This window comes from Rhinolophus sinicus, chromosome 15, assembly GCF_057876585.1.
Source record: "Rhinolophus sinicus isolate RSI-liver-muscle chromosome 15, RSI-T2T, whole genome shotgun sequence".
Lineage (NCBI taxonomy): Eukaryota > Metazoa > Chordata > Mammalia > Chiroptera > Rhinolophidae > Rhinolophus > Rhinolophus sinicus.
In genome coordinates this window covers 83,892,364-83,912,532 of record NC_142515.1, presented here as the reverse complement: position 1 = coordinate 83,912,532, position 20,169 = coordinate 83,892,364, and the positions used below count along the sequence as shown (strand labels likewise).

At 53.6% G+C, this 20,169-nt stretch overlaps 1 protein-coding gene across 3 annotated transcripts; it reads left to right on the top strand.

The window, feature by feature from the left end:
- The first annotated feature begins 6,042 nt into the window (after positions 1 to 6,042).
- On the top strand, positions 6,043 to 19,721 carry MAP1S (microtubule associated protein 1S). 3 transcript variants are annotated; one of them, XM_088792391.1, is made up of 8 exons: positions 6,043 to 6,196; positions 6,553 to 6,800; positions 7,478 to 7,579; positions 8,999 to 9,081; positions 9,895 to 10,035; positions 10,670 to 13,028; positions 18,405 to 18,640; positions 19,477 to 19,721. In XM_088792391.1, the coding sequence occupies exons 1-8, from the start codon at positions 6,078 to 6,080 to the stop codon at positions 19,630 to 19,632; spliced, it is 3,444 nt and encodes a 1,147-aa protein (XP_088648517.1). In that variant the 5' UTR covers positions 6,043 to 6,077; the 3' UTR covers positions 19,633 to 19,721. The 3 variants fall into 3 exon arrangements, with proteins under 3 accessions (XP_088648517.1, XP_074194024.1, XP_019592536.2); XM_074337923.2 differs by lacking the exon at positions 6,553 to 6,800 and having other exon boundaries at positions 6,043 to 6,198; XM_019736977.3 differs by lacking the exon at positions 6,043 to 6,196 and having other exon boundaries at positions 6,310 to 6,800.
- The last annotated feature ends 448 nt before the right edge of the window (positions 19,722 to 20,169 follow it).

Sequence of the window (20,169 nt, the reverse complement as noted above, 5' to 3'; positions counted from 1 at the left end):
CAGCCCCCACCGATCTAAACCAATCCACCCTGCCATCTCCTTTCCCACTTAGAGCCCTTAGGTGGGGTTTGGGGCGTGGCCTGAGGGAGCGGAAGGGGCAGAAACTTGAGTCTTGAGCCCTTGCTGAGTGTCCTTGAGCCGTCTCCTCCTATCTCCCGTGGGGGTGGAGCTTGATAGGACCCTGAGCGGGTGGGAGGAGAGAAGAGGGAATCAACATTTCTGTGGGTGTCTTTGCACTAGTTGGGGGATTACGGGAGGGGCTGAGGGCCCCCACAGAGGACTGGATTATAAACAAAGTACAACCTCACCCCACTCACACACTGTCCCACCCCCCTCCCTCTCCCCTCCATAGTTCATCCTGGCGATTTTAAAGAATGAATTGATTACAAGCGGGCACCAACCCAGGCCAGGCCTCTCCCAGCACCCTCTTAACTTTGCCCCGTAGAGTGGTGTTTAAAAGCCCAACCCCTAAAATTGAGGGCATCTGGATTCAAATCCTGAGTCTGCCACATGCTGTCTGTGTGATCCTGGGCACATGACTTACCTTCTCTAGTCCTTACTTTCCCCACCTGTACAATGGGATGGGTAGTTACATGTGTTAATCTTGTAAAATGCTTGAAACCAGGTCACAGTCATTTTTACAATTGACTTTCTATGCCCCCTCTGCTCCCACACCTTCCATGGCTCCCCATTGCTCTCAGAGTAAAACCCACACCCTTTCCTGTGACCCAGGAGGCCCTGAATGGTCCAACTCCCACCAAACTGCCTGGTTTATGTCCCTGCATCTCCTTGTCACACCATCTAGTCACTTCGGTCTTCTTGTAGCCTTAAAATACATCCAGCGTATTCTGGCCTCAGGGCCTTTGCACATGCTGTTTGCTCCACAGGTGAAGCTCTTCCTTCTCTAGGTGCGCCTCCTTCTATCTCTCATACTTGTGCTCCATTTCTCCTCCTCTCTCAGGTTTGACTCAAGTGCTGCTTCCCCTAGGAAGTCCTCCTAGATACCTCCAGATCTGGTTGTGACGCCCCTATTATATTCCTAGGTTCTTGTTTATCTCAAATTCATGGATCTCCTTCCACAGGCAACAAATTGAAGTTCTCTACCACCACACCACCAGGCCTACGGGGAAGTTTTTCCTGGGTATGATTCTCCTCCTATATATGTCACCTGGAGTAACAGAGGCTTCACTGCCGGGAAGTGGTTTGGAGCAGGTCCAAGGATATCTTTGAGGCAGAACCATGAAATCTTAGCCTCATTTAACCCAAACAATGTATTTAAAAACATTCAGCTCCTGCTCTGGGTAGCAAATTGGAGCCATATTCTCTTCCCAGGAGACCCCTACTGGTCCTTTGAAGAGCCCCCATGTTCCTCCACAGGGTCTCCTCCAGCCCCTACCTTTCCTTCTAGCCCATCCATGACCGTTGGGGAGTCTACATGTGGTCCTCCTTGGGACCAGGCTGGGGTGAGATCGGTACAGAGGCTTTGGCTTGGGGGGTGGTGGTGTTGTCAAATTAATGAATGCATCATCTGTCTGATGAAGTCCTGTGTACTCTTCAAAATCCCAACCACAATGTCCCTTTTTCCAGGATGCCTTCCCTGTCTCCCTAAACAGAACGCCCCCTGCCCCACTCACTCCTCCAGCTCCGGGCCCCACCCTCTAGCCCAGCCCTGACTTCACAAGGCTGGGGGCATCTATGGCCACCTCTTCTTCCTGCAGACTGGGACCTCCTAGGGGACCAGAATGAGACTTCTTGGGTGCACAGGAATGTTGTCAGGAAGTATTTAATGAGTGCGTGAATGAATGAATGAATGAATGAATGAATGAATGAATACCTGTGACAGGGCCTGGAGTCAGATGCCCTGGGTTCATATCCTGGCCAGGATGCTAGACGCTGAATCTGTCCCTTGACCGCTCCAAACCTCACTTTCCCATTTATTAAATGTGTTTTCTCAGAGCCTGGGCCCCAAGCTGTTGCAAGGATGAAATAAACTTACACAGAAAGCATATGGCCTTCGGGGACTTCAGGCTCCCTCTTGACCCAGACAGGACCAGCAGCTTTATCCCCTCTAAAGTACCCAGAACTAGAGTGTGGTCCACACACGTGCTTCAAGAAGGTTGACCAACAGGGTTAGTGAGAGGGGTGAGGGAAGAAAGAATATTTAAAAAGCTGAAACCTAAGTGCCGGTGAGTACAAGGGGTGGCATGGCCTCCCTCACAGGCCACTTGGGGAAACAGCCTAGTCATTTCTCACCCCATGACCCAGCCATTGCACCCCTGAGCATTTACTAGCCAAAAAGGGGATATATTCATCAAAAGATATGTACAAATGGCTCAAAACAGCTTTATCCACAACAGCCAAAAACTGGAAACAACCCAAATGTCTGCCAACAGGTGAAATGTACAAATGGTGAAAAATTGGTGCCCAGTGGTTACAATAAAAAAAAAAGCAGCTAAGTATTTGCAAGGATGTGGAGAGAATGGAACCCTCATACACTTATGGTAGGAATATAAAATGGAACAGGAAGACGTGTGGCAGTTCTTCAAAAAGCTAAACATGAAATTACCATATGACCAGCAATTCCACAGGTATAGACCCAAGAGAATGGAAAGCTGGTACTCAATAAAAACTTGTACACAGATATTCAGAGCAGCTTTATTCACAATAGCAAAACGGTGGAAACAACCCAAATGTCCACCAATGGATGGATGGATAAACACAATGTCGTCCACCCACACAAAGGAATAAAGTAGTCATACATGCTACAACATGGATGCACCTTGAACATACCACATTAAATGAAGGAAGCCAGATAGAAATGGCCATATATTGTATGAAATGTCCAGGACAGGAAAACCTATAGGGCAAGAAAGTAGATTAGGGTTTGCCAGTGGCTGGGGAGAGGTGGGGTGGGGAGTGACTGCTGATGGGGAGTGACTGCTGATGGGGACAGGGTCTCCTTTTAAGGGGATGAAAGTGTCCTGCAACTAGATACCAGTGAGGGTCGCACAACATTGTGAATGTACTAAATGTCCCTGAATTATATACTTTAAAATTGTTTAAATGATTAGCTAGATGTTATAGCTATATGTTATATGTACTTTACCACAATATAAAAATTTTAAAAAATGGTACCCAGGAATATTATATAGCCACGAAAAGGCTCACACTTGCTGCTCACCACAATGAGAGGAGCAAGAGAAGCCAGATCCAAGAGTGGACACACTGTGTGACTCCATTTCTGTGAAGTTCAAAACCAGGTAAAATTTACCTTCCGTGATAGAGGTCAGGGCAGAGGTTGCCTTGAGGAGGAAAGAATCAGCTGGAGGGTCCAAGGAATTTCCAGGGCTATGAATGTCCTAGATCCCGACCTGAGAGCTGTCCCCTCATCAAGCCTCACTCCTGACATTAGTGAACTTGACCAAGCCTAGGTTAAACCTCAACAAAAATGTTAAAAGGAGAAAAACCTTACCAGGGAAAAAAAGTGAGAGTATCCAGCAGTGCTGAGGACCCAGAGTTTCATTTTCTCCACCATCATCTGACCCCTCTAGAAACTGATGACCTTGAAACAGGCTTGGAGCTGGGCATGGACAAAGGCAGGAGGGCAGTGACCTGTGTTCAGTGCCTGGGATTTCAGAAATGGTCCCCAGACCATTTCTTCACCTCTAGGGAGATGTTTCCCATACTCCCCACCTCAGAGTCCCCAGCCTGGGGACACTCTGGGACAGGAAAACCTCAGTATTGTCACACAGCAGCCTAGCCAACAGTCCCCCCGTGTCTTTCCTTGAGGAAATAAAAGTCTGTGAGACTGTGCCTTTTTGGGACTTTGCTTATCTCAATGTTTTACACCTTATGTCTCTCTGTTTGGTCCCCAAAAGATGGTTTGCAGCCAAAGACGGGTAAGCTATCTCACGTGAGATACAACCCAAGCCAGGCGGAACCGAATGGGGACCCTCAATGAGCTGCCTTAGAAAATCCGGGAAGGAGTCTTGCCTCCCCTTCCCCCCCGCCTGGGAAAAGCTATTACTGACTCTGGCTTTCCTCTCTCACCTGATTGTGAGAGAGGTCATGAGGGCAATAAAGATCAGCTCTCTCCACTTAATGAAACGGTTACAACATGAGAGACTTGCCCCCCCCAGGGAGGTGCATACCTCACCTAAGTCATCATAAGACTCCGCTCTGGCTGCTTGGGAACAAAGAGAATTGGTTTGATTCACTTTTGTGATATGATGGATGAGTCTCACAGACCGTGTAAAAAACAATACCACTTCCTTGTATGATTATCAATAAAAGCCACCAGATGGCCCGATTCGGGGCTCCAGTTTCTCATGACTGCGAGACCCCCTGGCTTTCTGAGATTTAACTGCATTAAGTCTCTGTTTCTTTCTTTCCTAAAACCTAACCCAATGCCACCCCTTCTTGCACCCCCACTGCCCGTGTTGTGCTGGAAGTGACACCTCAGGGCTCCAGAACACTCAGAATTTCAGAGGCCTATGAGGGCACCCATCTGCCCCAATCAGAACCCCTGGTAGAAACACATCTTGACACTTCAGAGCCCTTTAAGACCAAGCTTTGGGCAGAAGGAAGAGCAGAAACTTCAGTTAGAAGTTCCTGGGTTCAAGTCCTGACCCAATCAATAAATACACATGAAGGAATGAATGAGTCGTGGACCAATGGGCTTTTCACCCCCATCCCACAAGACTTTACCATACAATTCCCAGATGCCCAGCCTTGTCCTGCAAAAGAGCAGGGCTCCGGAGAGGCCTCAGCCTGGTGTGGCCTCCAACAAGCTTCCATCCTCGTGGAGGAGACAGAGCCTGACAGACACTCCCATTCTCCTGAGTAAAACTTTGCTCAGATCGCTTCTTAGCCTTTTGGCTAAGATCAAGTGTAAAACTTTGCTCAGAGAGAAGTTTTAAAAAATCGTGAGCAGCCAGGACACAAGGAAGGGAGCCAAGGGGGAGGGACTGGAATAGAGGAAGGATGCTAGAGCCAAAAAGAGAGGAAGTGGAGTGTCAGAACGTTAGACGGCACGTGGCTAGTGACTGTTACATACTCACTAGAGAGGAAGTTGGGCTGAACAAGTCAGATAATGAAGGGTTGAGGGAGGCTAATTCTGCTTTTCAGATCTTTGTCTTGATTCCTTTTGTATACCTCCAGGGATGGGGAGCTCACTCCCAAGGGAGATAGCATGGGCACTGGCACCTGTCAAAATGTTTGATGCAACATGGTTTTTCAAGTATTGACAGCCACATGTAAAAGGGCTGAATGAGATTGGGGAGGGAGGGGTACCCTTGTGAGCCAGGCAGTCAGTCCCTGCCACAGGCTGGATCTTGAATCAGGCCCACCTGAGTTCTAATCTCTGCTCTACCATTTATGGGCCCGTGACTTCATCTCTCCAAACCTAAGTTTTCTCTCCTTTCCTTTGAAATGACCCTGATAACAGCACATACTTCAGAGGTTCAGGCATGTACTTAATGAGCTAGTGGAATAAAATGCCTGACACACAGCAGGTGCAGAAGCGGGTTGCCTCACTCCAGGCCCAAAGTGCTCTGGAATGTCTCAAACACACTGTCCTTTGCTAACTCTAAAACTTCACAGGAGCATGCGCTTCTGCGCTTCTGCCTCACGTGCTCTTGCTCCACCACCCACACCTGGCAAACCCCACACATCCCTCAAAGCCCGAACTATAAGATACCTTTCTTTTCTCTGTTCAAGCCCTGACCTAGGGCGCTAGGAGCATCTGGGCATGATCCTGATTGGGCCCACTGTGATGTGATGTGAGGTGAGCTCCCAGAAAGCAGGGATTCAGATTGGCATGTGGTAGGCATACAGTCAAAGCTTGTTGGATGGACGGATGGATGGACGGATGGATGATCATTAGGGAGAGAAGCCCAAAGCAAGACCCAAGAGTCCACCAACCCAGACCTCAAAAGGCCAAGAGGGTGCAGATAACCGGAGGGAGGGGGACTTCCGGGTGGGGTCTTCAGCGTTTCCGGTGCGGCCCCTTTAAGGGGCAGGGGCAGCGGGGGCGGGGCCAGAGGGGCGGGTGCTCCTAGCGTCAGGGCGGTGCGAAGATGGCGGCGGCGGCGGCAGTACCCCGGGTGGCTGAGGCGCCAAGCTCCTTGCTACTCGTGGTGGGAGGCGAATGCGGGTGCCCGGGGCTGCTGGCCTATGTATTGGAGGAGCTCGAACGAGGTCAGGCCGGGGCGGGGGAGCGGGACCAGGAGTAGAGAGGCGAGGGGTGGGACGGCCGAGCCAGGGATGGGGGATGGGGCGGGGGCCCGGAGGGTGTGGCGGCCAGACCGTGCTGGGGGTGGGGGACGGTTGGATCCTAGGGGCTGGGGCCGGGACACCGGGCGGAGGATGGCGGGATCCAGGAGGCCAGGGCCGGGCGGCTGGGCCAGGGGTTTAGGCGGCGTGATCCAGGGGCCCGGGGCTCGGTTCCCCTCACCGTTAGGCGCACGGCGCGGGGGGAGGCTGTGGACGTCTGGGCCCGAGCTGGGTTGCTCAGCCCCAACCCGGGTGCAGTCCGAGAAGCGGACTCGGCCCCGGCTTTGGGACCCGCGCGATTGGGCAACACGGGCGACTACAACGCTTCCCGCCCGCCGGGCCTGCCCAGAGGAGGGCGGGTCGCCTCGATTCCCCGGGTCTTAGCAGCCTGGATGTCCTGGAGGGAGGAGCAGGGATGAGGAGGCCGGGCCTGGAGCCCCAGGGCCCACTTTCCGTGGCACCACAAGTTGCTGCTAATTGGAGTGTGGGCGAGTGCGGCCTACTCAAGAGATTTGGCACCTGGGGAGGTGAGTCATAGGTGCACCTGCAAGGTTCACTTCACCTGCAGCTACTTGGCACGGTGGGACCCGCTTGCGTGGTGCACCACACACCGTGGTTGGAGGGCATTCATCTCTCCAATTGGCAGGGCCTGGGGTCCGTGGCCTGTCAAATGGGGGCAGCACACACCTCTCTTCATCTGCTTGGGGAATGTTCCCCTGCAGGGCACAGGGTGGGGACGATTGGCAGGCTGAGCCCTGCTGTCACAGGGCTAAACGGTCTGGTCGGGATAGACCCAAGATGAGTGCGGAGATGGAACGAATTTTTAGCTCAAACAGTGTCAGGAGTGCTCAGATGGATGCAAAGGACAGAGGACCTGAAGGGTGGGGAGGTGTGGGAAGGGTTGAACAGTGGGAACAACTGGGCCAAAGCCCAGAGGTGGGAATACGCCTAGCAGTAGAGAAGAGCAGTGAGACCCATGGTGGGGTGAGGCAGATGCTGGGGGGGGCCAGATGACCGTTCAGGTGGGGGCTTTCTTGCTGATGTCCTGAATCTTCTCTGTAAAATGCCAAGTTACACTTTGGGGTCCTCAGTGCAGCTGCCGTGAGCCCGTAGGGGCCATGAGGTGGTTCCGAGTTTCCAGGCCGTCACTGCAGCTTGAGGGGAGGGGGCTGATTTCCCACCTCACTTCCCCTACCCCCACCAGGCATCCGGTCCTGGGACATTGACCCTGGCATCTGCAGCCTGGATGAGCAGCTCAAGGTCTTCGTGTCCCGGCACTCGGCCACCTTCTCCAGCATTGTGAAAGGTGAGGCTGGGGACCCTGTGTGCCCCAGCTGCTCCCCTTCTATGTTCACGGGGCAAGTGTTCTCTGAGTGTCTAAACAATAGCAGTAATCACCTGAGCTCTGCCCTGTGCAGAGCAGGTGTAGGCCCTGAGCCACTGCTGTCTCAACAGCCTATGAGGCAGGAACTTGTGTTTTTATCCCCCTTTGACAGATGAGGCAGCTGAGGTGTAGGGGACAGGGAGACCTCCAATGAGGGGGCTTTTTGGAGGAGAAGCAGCTGGGGCTGCTGTATCAGGTGGAGGGAAGGGCGCAGGCAAAGGGACAGGACATTTGGAAAGTGAGAGGCTGCTGGGTGGGCTTAGAGGGTGGAGTATGGGCCTTGTGTGACAGAATGTGTCTGGTTAGTGGCTGTGACTCCTGCACACGGTCGGGTACACAGCAGGTACTCAGTAGTTGGGGAGCTGAGAAAGGAGTAAGATCGAGGAGAAAGTTGGGATGCCTGGGCCAGCTTCACATAGCCTGTGGCTCCCTGGGGATTCTGGGGTGACCTGGGGTGAACAGAGCAGCTGCTGGGTGGAACCCGGCTATCGCCTGTAGCCCCCCTTGCCTCAGCCAGCCCTTTGAGTCACGTCCAGGCTGCTGCAGGAGGGGAAGGAAGTGACCATCGCCTCATTGTCCAAGCAGTTCCAGGTGGCTTCCTGACCTCTTACAGGATGGGGGCGGGGCTGGAAATCCCACATCAGCCTTGTGTGACCTCCATGGCCACTTCCCCTCTTTGTGCCTTGGTTTCCCCACCTGAATTGGGCAATATCTGGGTGTGTGATAAGAAACACGTGATAAACTGCTAAAGGTTGACTGGAGCTAGAATATCCTTCCCTCTCCGGCCTTGGGACCTGGGTCTCCATATTCAAAACACATCTGGGCTCCGAAGGACAGACCCGGGTTGGCATCCCAGAATCAACGCTACTCCCCTCTTGTGGCCCATAAGGCCTCCCCACCGTCAGCTCCTTGCTCCAGCCTTCCCCCCCCCCCCCCCCCCCCCCGGCCACTTCCCCATCTTCCCACAGTCCTGCCTCAGGGCCCATGTTCCCTCATTGGTCCTCCTTGGGCTTAGACTCCTTGCCTATAAAATGTGGATGGTGATGACATCTCCCACAGGGCTGATAGCTGTGAATTGGGCCCCACAAGTGGTGGTGGCCTTGTTGTAACCGCTGTTTCCAGTGCGAGGCCTGCCAAGGCAAGCTTCCTGTTCTTGCCTCATCCTGACCTGTGGCACTACCATGTGGGCCGGCTCTGCCTTGCTGGGGTTCCCGGGAAATGGATGCCGGAGGGGCTTGTGGCTGCCTGCGGTCACATAGGGAGGAAAGGTTCAACCTGGGGACCGCCTGACCCCGCGCACATGGCCCAGCCCCAAACTCACAGGGTCTGATTCCCCCACAGGTCAGCGTAGCCTGCACCACCGCGGAGATTCCCTGGATACCCTGGTCCTCCTGAACCCATCAGACAAGTCGCTGTGTGACGAGGTAGGGACTAGTCAGCTCCCGGAGGGAGCGGGCTGCAGGGATCTGCGCATGTCCCATCCTGATCTCTGTCCCTAACTTCCAGCCTGAAAATCCTTCTGGGCACTCAGCAGCAGTACCCTCTCCTCCAGGAAGCCTCCCCAACCCCCCATGGCTCCAGCCTCAATTTATTCCTTCCTCAGGGGTGATGATGAGAGCAGGTAGGATCAGAAAGGCTGGAGTCTGGGAGGAAAGAATGGGATAGGGAAGGTGTGGAAGTGGGAAGGCAGGACCCAACTGATTGCATTTTGTGCATTCCCTCGGTCTGGGCCCCAGTTGTTTGAATTGACTTCTTAATACTTCTAGCTCAGGGACGTCTGCATCCTTCTTCCAATTACGTATGAGAAAAATGAACAAGAGCCCCAGGGCACCCTCTAGAGACCCTTATACAGGTTAATTTCTCTAATCAAAAATCCTCTCAAGGGGCTCAAAGGAGATAGCCAGAGACAGATCCCCTCTTCCCCCGGCACTGGGGCTGCACCGTAGGGAGAAGTGGGCTTGAGGGAGCCCTGAAACTGTATGGAGGGCTTCCAGGAGGAGGGGCCCTGGAGCCAGGCTTTATAGGATGAGCAGGAGTTGGGGGAAGTGTGGGAGCAGGGCCCAGCAGGAGACCCGTGCGCTACCTTCCCAGCTTCTAGTCAAACACTGGCCTGGCTGCGGGGTAGGGACTTGAGTGGGGTGATTATCCATAGATTTGGGGTTGGAGGCCACCCCAAAGGGGGTGCTAGATATGTCACCGTACAGAATAGGGCCTTTAACAGTTTCCTCCTCCCTCAGCTCCGAAACCTTCTGTTGGACCCTGCCCCTCATAAGTTACTGGTGCTGTCCGGGCCCTGCCTGGAGGAAACAGGGGAGCTGCTGCTCCAGACAGGGGGCTTCTCCCCCTGCCACTTCCTGCAGGTCCTGGGGGACAAAGAGGTAAGCTGCCCCCTCCCCATTCTGCTTCCCTGGCTCTGAATCCTGGTTCTGTGGCTCCGGTAACCTGCTGTCCCCCTGAGCCCCATCCCCTGCTCCTCTGTGAAAAGGTGGTGGTAGACACATTTTCTTCCCGTTGTCAGGGCCCAGTCCCATCACCCACTATAGTGTGTGGTTCAGGCTGGGCCTGTGGATCAGCAGATACCCCCGAGCCCTCAAGGGGCACGCCAGATTCTAGGTCCCAGCTGGGATGGAGCTAGACAGCGTTCCTTCTGGAGCCCTTAGTCTGGATAGGGCAGATGAGTAAAACCTTTGGAAACCGCGTGTTCCTGTTGTAGTGAGTGATGTGATGATGGTGAGAGAAGAGCCAGGAAGGGGATGGGAAGGCTTCCCTGGAGGGAGCTGGGCCCTAAGAGGAGGGAACAGCAAGTGTCCTGTGGCAGGGAGAGTGAGAGAAGGAGGGAGGGAGAGAGCAGGGGAGGCAGGACCTGGGGGAGAGCTGAGTTTTTGTCCTGCGGGTGACAAGGGACCCTCCCAGCCACAGGAGGCAAGATACGGAGTGTCCTTACCCCGTCTTCCCAAGGGACTAGGTGTTGCCTGGCTCTAGGTGGCCCATAACCATTTTCCCTTTCTGCAGATCCGGGATCTCCTGGCTTCTGCATCCCCACCTGCTGACCCACCCAAGCTCACCATCACCTGCCCAACTTTCGGTGACTGGACCCAGCTGGCACCTGAGGTACCTGGCCTCCAGGACAGGCTCCAGCTGCGGCTGAACCCGCCAGTGCAGCGGCCAGCCTCTGAGGGCTTGCGTGAGTTCTTGGAGTATGTGGCCGAGTCGTTGGAGCTGCCGTCCCCCTTTGAGCTGCTTGAGCCACCAGCATCTGTGGGCTTCCTCAGGCTTGCCCGGCCCTGCTGCTACATCTTCCCCGGCGGCCTTGGAGATGCCGCCTTCTTTGCTGTCAATGGGTTCACCATGCTGGTCAACGGTGGCTCAAACCCCAAGTCGACCTTCTGGAAGCTGGTGCGGCACCTGGACCGGGTGGACGCTGTACTTGTGACGCATGCTGGCGCTGACAGCCTCCCAGGCTTCAACAGTCTGCTGCAGCGCAAGCTCGCCGAGCGTGAGGAGGCCGCAGCCGCTGGGGGCTCCGAGGATGACAGACTGCGCAGGCTCGTCTCACCCAGCCTGGGCGTCGTCTTCCTCAATGCCCAGGAGGCTGCCTCGCGTCTGGTGCGTGGCGAGGACGAGGCGGAGCTGACCCGGAGCCTCCTGGCACGGCTGGGCATTGCGCCCCTGCCGCTGAGCCGAGGGCTGCTGCCGGCCGAGCCCACGGTGCTCTTCCAGAAGATGGGAGTCGGCCGGCTGGACATGTACGTGCTGCACCCGCCCGCGGCCGGTGCCGAGGGCACGCTGGCCTCCGTGTGCGCCCTGCTGGTGTGGCACCCTGCGGGCCCCACTGAGAAGGTAGTGCGTGTGCTGTTTCCTGGCTGCACACCGCCTGCCCGTCTCCTGGATGGCCTGGTCCGCCTGCAGCACTTGGGGTTCTTGCGGGAGCCTGTGGTGACCCCCCAAGATCTGGCAGGGCCTAAGCGTGCCGAGAGCAAGGAAAGCGTGGGCTCCCGGAACAGCTCGAGGAGAGAGGGCCGGACTACAGTGCCTGCCAGGCCTGCCCAGGAGCGTCCTGTGGTGGCCCGGAAGGAGCCGTCACGGGCCGAGGCCCCTCGCAGGGCTGAGAGAGAAGCTAGGCCCCCTCGAGAGGTGAAGAAGGACCCCAAGTCGAGTATGCCTCAGACCCAGCCCCGGGAGATGCGCCGGGCAGCCTCCACTGTGGTTAGTGGCAAGAAGCCAGGTGCCCAGGCAGCCCCCAAGCCCCGAAGAGCACCCACCACTCCCCGCCAGGTGGTTCCATCAGCGGAGAATGGGCCCCGTAGCCTCCCCAGCTTCCGGTGCAAAGAAGCCAGCCCCCCCATGGAGGCCTGCAGCTCTCCAGCCCCCCAGCTGGTGGCCACACCCAGCCAGGGGAGCAGCCTGGAGCTGGGGTTAAGCCCCGCCAGGGAGGACAGTGACAGCATGGAGGAGAAGAAGCGGGAGCAGCTGGTGTCCACTGGCACTCCCCCACCGCACAGCACCCCCTCGCCTCCTGGAGCCTGCCAAGGCTTGGCCGAGGGCAGCAGGCAGCTGTCACTGAGCCCGCTGAGGGGTGGGGAGCCCGGGCCTGATGTCTCCCCCACAGTGACCACACCCTCCCTGCCCGCGGAGGTGGGCTCCCCACACTCCACAGAGGTGGATGAGTCCCTGTCCGTCTCCTTTGAGCAGGTGCTGCCCCCTCCCCCTGCCCCCATGAGTGAGGCTGGGCTGAGCCTCCCACTTCGAGGCCCCCGGGTGCGGCGCTCGGCCTCCCCGCATGATGTGGACCTGTGCCTGGTGTCGCCCTGTGAGTTTGAACACCGCAAGGCTGTGCCCCTGGCGCCAGCTGCTGCGTCCCCTGGCAGCTCCAATGACAGCAGCGCCCGGTCCCAAGAGCAGGCGAGCGCTCTGGGGGCTGAGGAGACCCCACCCACATCTGTCAGCGAGTCCCTGCCCACGCTGTCTGACTCAGATCCGCTGCCTGCTGCCCCTGGCACTGCAGACTCAGATGAGGACACGGAGGGCTTTGGGGTCCCTCGCCGCCACCCACTGCCCGACCCTCTCAAGGTCCCCCCACCACTGCCTACTCCACCCAGCATCTGCATGGTCGACCCCGAGCTGCTGCCCCCAGGACAGGCCCGGCTGACAGAGGGCCTCAGCCGTACCCGGAAGTCCCTGGCCCGCCCCACTGCCAGCACTGCTGCCCCCAAAGCCACTCCAGTGACCACTGCCAAGACCAAGGGGCTGGCTGGTGGGGAGCGGACCAGTCGGCCACTCAGTGCCCGAAGTGAGCCCAGTGACAAGGGAAGTCGGGCACCCCTGTCCAGAAAGTCCTCAGTCCCCAAGACGACCACTCGGTGCCCCTCTGGTAAGTAAGTACCTGGGGGCTGGAATTCTGCAGTGGGTTACCAGCCCAAGTCTTCCTGTCCCTAATGCTGTATAGCTTTAGCCACACCTGCCACCCTCTCTGGGCCTCAGTTTCGCCTATAAAATGGAAGCTTTGGCCTCACCGTTGAAGCACTTACAATTCCAAGTTGCTCAAGCAGTGCTGTCAACAGAAGCATCCAGTGAGCCCATTTGTCACGGTGGATTTGCATGTAGCCACAGTGAATGGAAAGGAACAGGTGAAGTTAATAGTACGTTTTATGTAACTGTCGAAGTTCCTGAGAGCAGGCCCAGTTCGATGACTGGCTAGGAGGGCCCAGCATATAGTCATACTCTTGGTTTTGATGTATGAGAACAAAAGCACGTAGAGCAGGATCAGAGAAAAGGCACGGGGTGGTGGGGCAACACAGGATGGGGGACGCAACATCCCCAGGAAACCAGGCACAAGCTCCTAGAGTCCTCTCCCAGTGGAGTCACATACCACATACTTAATTCCTGAGCCACAAGCTGTGATAACAAGGAAGAAGTGGACTCCCCAGGGGAGAGACCATTAGAGTCTCATCACAGGGTTTCTGTTGGGGGCTGGTCACGTTGGCACCTCTGCCTGGCTCGTAACCCAGTTCCAGACACCTCAGAAAGGGGAAAGTGGTTCCAGCCTAAGCCACATTGCTGTGTGGACGGTGTAGGCTTGGAGAGCCACTCTTATTGTGGGAGCGATTCTCAAATATCGGTTCCCAAATGTCAGCCCCAGGCCAGAGCGCTGGGGACAGGAGATAGCGCCCACACTGTCTGACTGGGATCCCCTGCCTGCCACCTGTGGCTGTCCTTAGGATGGCAGTCTGGGCCTGCTTTGCTAACATTTTTGTCCAGTTTTCCTTAATTGTGATGAAATGTACCACCTTAGCCATTTTAAGTGTCCGGTTGGTTCAGTGGTGTTAAGCACATTCATACTGTTGTACAACCATCGCCACCCTCCATCTGCTGCGCTCCTTTCATCTTGCAAACTGAAAGCCGTCCCCATTACACACGAATGCCTCATCCCCTTCCCTCCGCTGCTAGCAGCCTCTTTCCTATTTTCTGTCTCTATAAATCTGACTCCTCTAGGGACCTCATTCATACAAGTGGGGTCAGATAGTGGTTTGTCCTATTGTGACTGGCTTATTTCACTCAGCATAATGTCCTCATGGTTCATCCATGCTGTAGCAGGTGTCAGAGTTTCCTTCCTTTTTAAGGCTGAATAATGTTCCATTGTATGGATGGGCCACATTTTGTTTATTCATCCGTCCATGGACACCTGGGTTGCCTCTACCTTTTGGCGGCTGTAAATCACGCTGCTGTGAACATCTCTTCAAGACCCTGCTTTCAATTCTTTCGATAAATACATAGAAGTGGAATTGCTGGATCATGTGGTAATTCTGTATTTAATTTGTTGAGGCCCCTCCGTACTGTTTCCACGACAGCTGCCCCATTGTACACGTTCCCACCAGCAGCGCATAGGGGTTCCAGTTTCTCCACATGCTCACCAAGACTTATGTTCTGTTGTTTTTGAGAGGAACCATCCTGATGGGTTTGAAGTGGTATCTTGTGGTTTTGAATCGCATTTCCCTGATTAGTGATGTTGAGCATCTTGTCATCTGTTTGTTGGCCGTTTATGTCGTCTTTGGAGAAAGACTACAAAGTCGACTTAAATCCTTTGCCTATTTTTGAATTGGGTTGTTTGTCTTTTTGTTGTTAGGTTGTGAGAGTTCTCTGTATTCTGGATGTGACTCCCTTACCAGATACATGATTTGCAATATTTTCTCCCGTTCTATGGGTTGCCTTTTTACTCTGTTGATAATGTCCTCTGATGCACAAAGTTTTTGCTTTTTTTAAACAAAGTCCAGTTTGTCGTTTTTCTTTTGTTGCCTATGGTTTTGATGTCATATCCAAGAAATTGCCAAATCTATTGTCAGGAAGCTTTTGCCTCATGTTTTCTTCTAAAAGTTTTATAATTTTAGTTGTTATATTTTGCTCTTTGGCTTAACTTAACTCAATTTTGAGTTAATTTTTTAATATGGTGCTAAATAACAGTTCAACTTCATTGTTTTGCATGTGGATATCCAGGTTTCCCAACACCATTTGTTGGAAAAGACTGTCTTTTTCACCACATGGTGGCATTGAATGGTCTTGGCACCTTTGTCAAAAACCATTTGAATATATATGTGAGGGTTTATTTCTGGGCTCTTTATTCCATTGATCATTTTTGATCTTACTCTTTTGAGTCTTCTCTCTTATTTTCTTTATCTAGCTAAAGATTTGTCAATTTTGTTAATCTTTTCAAAGAATCAACTTTGGGTTTCATTGCTTTTCTTCTGTGTTGTTTTCCCATTCTCTGTTTTATTGATCGCTGCTCTAATCTTTATTTCTTTTCTTTTGCTAGCTTTACATTTACTTTTCTTCTTCTTTTTTAGTTCCTTAAGGTGTACAGTTAGGTTGTTAATTTGAGATCTTCTTTTTTAATGTAAGCTTTTTAAATACAAGTTTATAACTACAAACTTCCCCTTTAGCAGTGCTTTCTCTCAGATTCTGTCTTTGCTTTTAACAGTTGGATTATAGTGTAGGTCTCTGGGTTCATCTTACTTGTACTTCATTAAGCTTCTTGGATGTTTATATTCATGTCTTTCATCAAATATGGGAAATCTGGAGCTATTATTTTTTTAAATAATTTTTCTGCCCCTTTCTCTCTTTTCTTGCTGGGAATCCTACAATATGTATGTTGGTGGTGGTCAACAGGTTCCTTAGACTCTGTGTTCACTTTCTTTAATTTTTTTTCTTTCTGTTCCCCAGACTTAGTATTATTTCCATTGTCCTATCATCAATTTCACTGATTCTACTGCCTGTCAAATCTTGAACTAAATCCCTCAAGTAAATGCTTCATTTCAGTTATTGTACTTTCTCAGCTGCGGAATTTCTCTTTAGTTTGTTTTTATGTTTTCTATCTCCTTATTGATTTTCTATTTTGTTCATACATTGTTTTCTTGATTTTCTCCATGTCTTCCTTTAATACTTTGAGGATCTTTCAGACAGTTTGTTTTGAAGACTTAGTAAGCCCACCATTTGTTCTTTGTCAGGGAAGGTTTTTGTTGACTTGTTTTTCCTTTGAATGGTCCATATTTTCCTGTTCCTTTATGTGCCTTGGGATTTTTTTAAAACTGGACGTTTAAATGTAATAATGGGGTAACTCTGGAGATCCAATTTTTCCCCTTCCCCAAGGTTCGCTGTGGCTTTTTTTGTGTGTTTAATTATCGTGGACTGTCTGTATGCCAGAGGTGGGTCTGAGGTGTTCTCTGTCTTTTCTCAGCTCTTGTCTAAGTTCCCCTGTACATGTAGTTGCTTTTGAATATCTTGGTCCTTAAAGATCTGGCTCCCAGAAGGGGAGAAAAAAGAAGAAGAAATGTGCAGTCCTTTAAATGCCAGTAAGTCCCTTCAACTTGAGGGGGAGAGGCTGCAATACAATTGCCCTCCAAGTGAGGAGAGGGATTCCTGGTTCTTCCTACTGCCCCATCCTCCCAGAATCCTCCTGCTGTGTTAACTCTTTCCTGCATACTACTATGTCAAGATTCTTCAACATGTCATCAACATAAAAAAAATCAGTAGATAGTTCCCCTTCTTTTTTCCACCCTAAGTTTTGGAAACCTGGTGTGTGTTTGACACTCCCAGCTCCTGTGGGCTCACACGCGCCATGTTACGGTGCTAGGTGGCCACTGCATTGGTTAGCGCAGGCCTAGACTTACCTGGCGAGAAAGCAGTGACAACAACAGTAATAATAATTGTAGCTCATAGTTACTGAGCACTTGCTTGTGGGCTGGGCCCTGTTCCAGTGCCCAGGATAGTCCTGCCCTGCAGGAGCTGTGGGTGTCTCTGGCGTCTCTCCCCACATGGCCTTCCCTTGGCTCCTGGCCACCCTGGTCTCTCGAGTCTCTGAGCCTCAGCACCCACTGAACTACCACCTCATGTCCTTCTTGGGCAGGTTCCAAGGGAGGCCCCTGGTGGGCCCATGACCTTTAGCAGGTTAGGAGTTCCCAGCACAGTGGCAGGGAGAGGGTGGTCCCCCAGGGCCCTTGGTAAAGGCTAGCACCTGGATGCTGGGGTCATCTGAGGCTCTGTCTGCCAGGGAGTTTGGTCTCTTTGCAGAGGCCACAGTTTTGGCCATTCAGAGTTCCGACTCTGCATTGCTATGTCAGCAAACTGTCTTAAAGGGCCAGAGGGTAAACTTTTTTTTGTTCTTTTTGCAGGTGGGACAGTCTCTGTCCCACACTCAGCTTGGCCTTTGTAGCACAAAAGCATCTCAGTAAGCAGCTGATTATTCCAGTAAAACTGTCTTTACAAAAGTAGGTGGTTTCATTTTTGCCTGTGGGTCATAGCTTGCCGGCCCTTCTTCTACCCGTCCTCCTACCCACAGTTCCCCTTGTCTTCTCCTTGCCCTTCCTCCTCTGCCGCTCCTGTCTCCCTTGCGTTTTCCATAGTCACAGTGGCTTTCTCTTCCTGAGGCTCCAAGCAGGATCCTCACCACCACGGTCCCCAGTTTCAAGTGAGGGAACACCGGAATGAATGAAACTAGGGCATTCTGCAAATGCCCCCGCAGCCCTCTGGGCCCACACCCTGAGCTGGGCAATGTTTATGATCATAAGCCGTGAGGCATCTGGTAGGTTTCCTGTGCCCAAAACCTCCGTGAGGTGGTTATGAGTTCACTCACCCCGGAATAGTGGCCTTGTCCCCCTTGCACAGGCTCTGGGTTCAGGGTCATGTATGAGGCCCCAAGTACAGCTGCCCCAGCTCCATCCAGGCCGCCCCATCCCGAGTTTCCCTTTTGTAACTCCATGCCTCCCATACCACCTCTGGCTCTCCATCGCCTTCGTAGGCAGGGATTTTTGTCTCTCTGTCGCTATCATGTCCCCAGGGTCTGGTGCCTGGGAGGTCTCAATAAGTATTCCTTGAGTAATTGAACAGATGGATGCTGCAGTAGCAGCAGAGCATTTCAAGTACCAGCTGCTTTCAGGACTCAAGTGTCAAAAACCCCTTCTTCCAGGAAGACCTCCGTGATTGTCCCCTCCTTCTGGCCCTGAGGATGTCTGTGCCTAGGGACTGGCCAGGGAGGGTCTAGGAATGAGGAGGTGGCCAGGGGTATTTGCAGAGTTCATTACATAACTGTCTGTGCCAGGGAGGGCTTGTCACCCAATCATAAAACAGACTAAGCTTCATGCTGAGAAGGGAGCCACTCAGAGGTGCAGGTAGAGCTGGGAGCCTTGTCCCAGGCTCTTAGTCTCAGCCTCTTCCCAGTCCCAGGAGTTCACACTGACCTCATCCTTCTTATCCACAGGGTCAGCTGGCAGCCGGCCAGGTGGGTTGGAGGCCTCACCTGGCTCCCCTGTCTACCTTGACCTGGCCTACCTGCCCAGTGGGGGCAGCGCCTGCCTGGTGGATGAGGAATTCTTCCGGAGGGTGCGCGCGCTCTGCTACGTCATCAGCGGCCAGGGCCAGCACAAGGAAGAGGGCATGCGGGCTGTCCTGGATGCATTGCTGGCTGGCAAGCAGCAGTGGGACCGTGACCTCCAGGTGTGTGACCACTCCAGGGCCTCAGGCAGTCTTGGCGCAGGATGGAGTCAGCGCCTCCTGGTGTCTTCATGTTGAACTCATACAGAGGAGGGACTGGGTCTCAGAGAAACTCAGCTGTATTTCCAAGGCTGCAAGGAAAGGAGGGCAAAGGCAGGAGTTCCCCCAGTTCTCACGATGCTGTTCCTGTCACGTCCATTTCCTCGCCCACTTGGGGCAGCCTGGGCAAGGACACAGGGTGGGGCGAATTTGCTCACCTTCCCTGAGCCCTTGCTCTTAACTGCCCGCTGTCACGTGAATTGGCCAGGAGGAACAGGTGGGGGGGGGTGGCATCTACACAGTTGAGAAAGAGGGCTGGGGTCGTCCCCAAAGGAAGCCTTGAAACAGCCTTGAAGGTTGAAGAGTGAGGCAAGTTTAGGTATAGGGAGGAGCTTCTAGGTACCTGGCTGCCCACTCAGCATGTGAGTGTGCCACCCCCTGCCTTGCACACAGCTTACAAAGCATCCGGGAGGGAGAGTCTGAGCATGGGGCACAGCGTGGGCAAAGGCCTGGAGGTGGCATCGAGCCTGGTGTGTCCAAGGAGCTCAGGGGAAGCTCAGGTGAGCCAGGAGTGGGAGATACGGAGAGGAATTCACAGAGCCGTGGCTCGTCTCCTGGATTGTAAGAGGGTCCTTTGTGTGCTGTGGGGAACAGAAAGGGACTTCAGGGACGGGCTGGCTGCTGGCTGTAGACATCCAGGTGAGAGATAAGGCAGACAGAGCACATGTGAGCTTCGGCTGCCTAGCGGCTGAGCCAAGAAGGCACCCTTCCCACTGTCTGTCTATCTGTCCCACCTGCAGGTGACTCTGATCCCCACCTTCGACTCAATGGCCATGCACGAGTGGTACGAAGAGACGCATGCCCAGCACCAGGCGCTGGGTGTCACGGTGCTGGGCAGTAACAGCACGGTGTCCATGCAGGACGAGGCTTTCCCTGCCTGCAAGGTGGAGTTCTAGTCCTGCCCGACCCCACCCCCACCCCTCAGCCCAAATCTGCCACTTTCCTGAGAGTCACTGCATCAGAAATAAACCCAGTGCTCCACTGAGCTGTGGCCTCGGTTCCTTCTGCTGACAGGAGACTTGTCGGCACTCAGGACAATCATCTCCACTGTGGGCCCCCAGGTCAGGCATGCTCTGGCCTCCATGATGCAGGAGAGGGCATGTTTCTCCAGCAGTGCTCGCTGGCCCCTGGATCTCCAGCCCACCCTGGCCACTATGCGGGGCCCGTGTTACAGGCAGAGAAGGCAGCTGCTGGGCCCTTCCATACAGACTGACCCATGGCTGAGGTGAGATTAGAACCCATCTCTGCTCTGAAGTCATCAAATAAAAGCTGCCCTCTGTTCCTGGAGAGAATCGATACTCGTGCCAGTAGAGGCACAGCTACAGGGAGATCGTAGAAGAGGAATCGGAAACCCAAAGGTTACAAACAGCAGTTTGCCGATGAGCCCCTGCCCTGATGGCTGCACGTACAGAAACTCCTAGATAAAATTTTAG

Bases quoted from the DNA above. Each gene is read 5' to 3' on its own strand.
- MAP1S (XM_088792391.1), top strand. From the start codon at position 6,078: ATGGCGGCGGCGGCGGCAGTACCCCGGGTGGCTGAGGCGCCAAGCTCC. The intron at 6,197-6,552 runs AGGTCAGGCCGG...CGGACTCGGCCC, and splicing joins GTATTGGAGGAGCTCGAACG to CGGCTTTGGGACCCGCGCGA. The intron at 7,580-8,998 runs GTGAGGCTGGGG...ATTCCCCCACAG, and splicing joins CTTCTCCAGCATTGTGAAAG to GTCAGCGTAGCCTGCACCAC.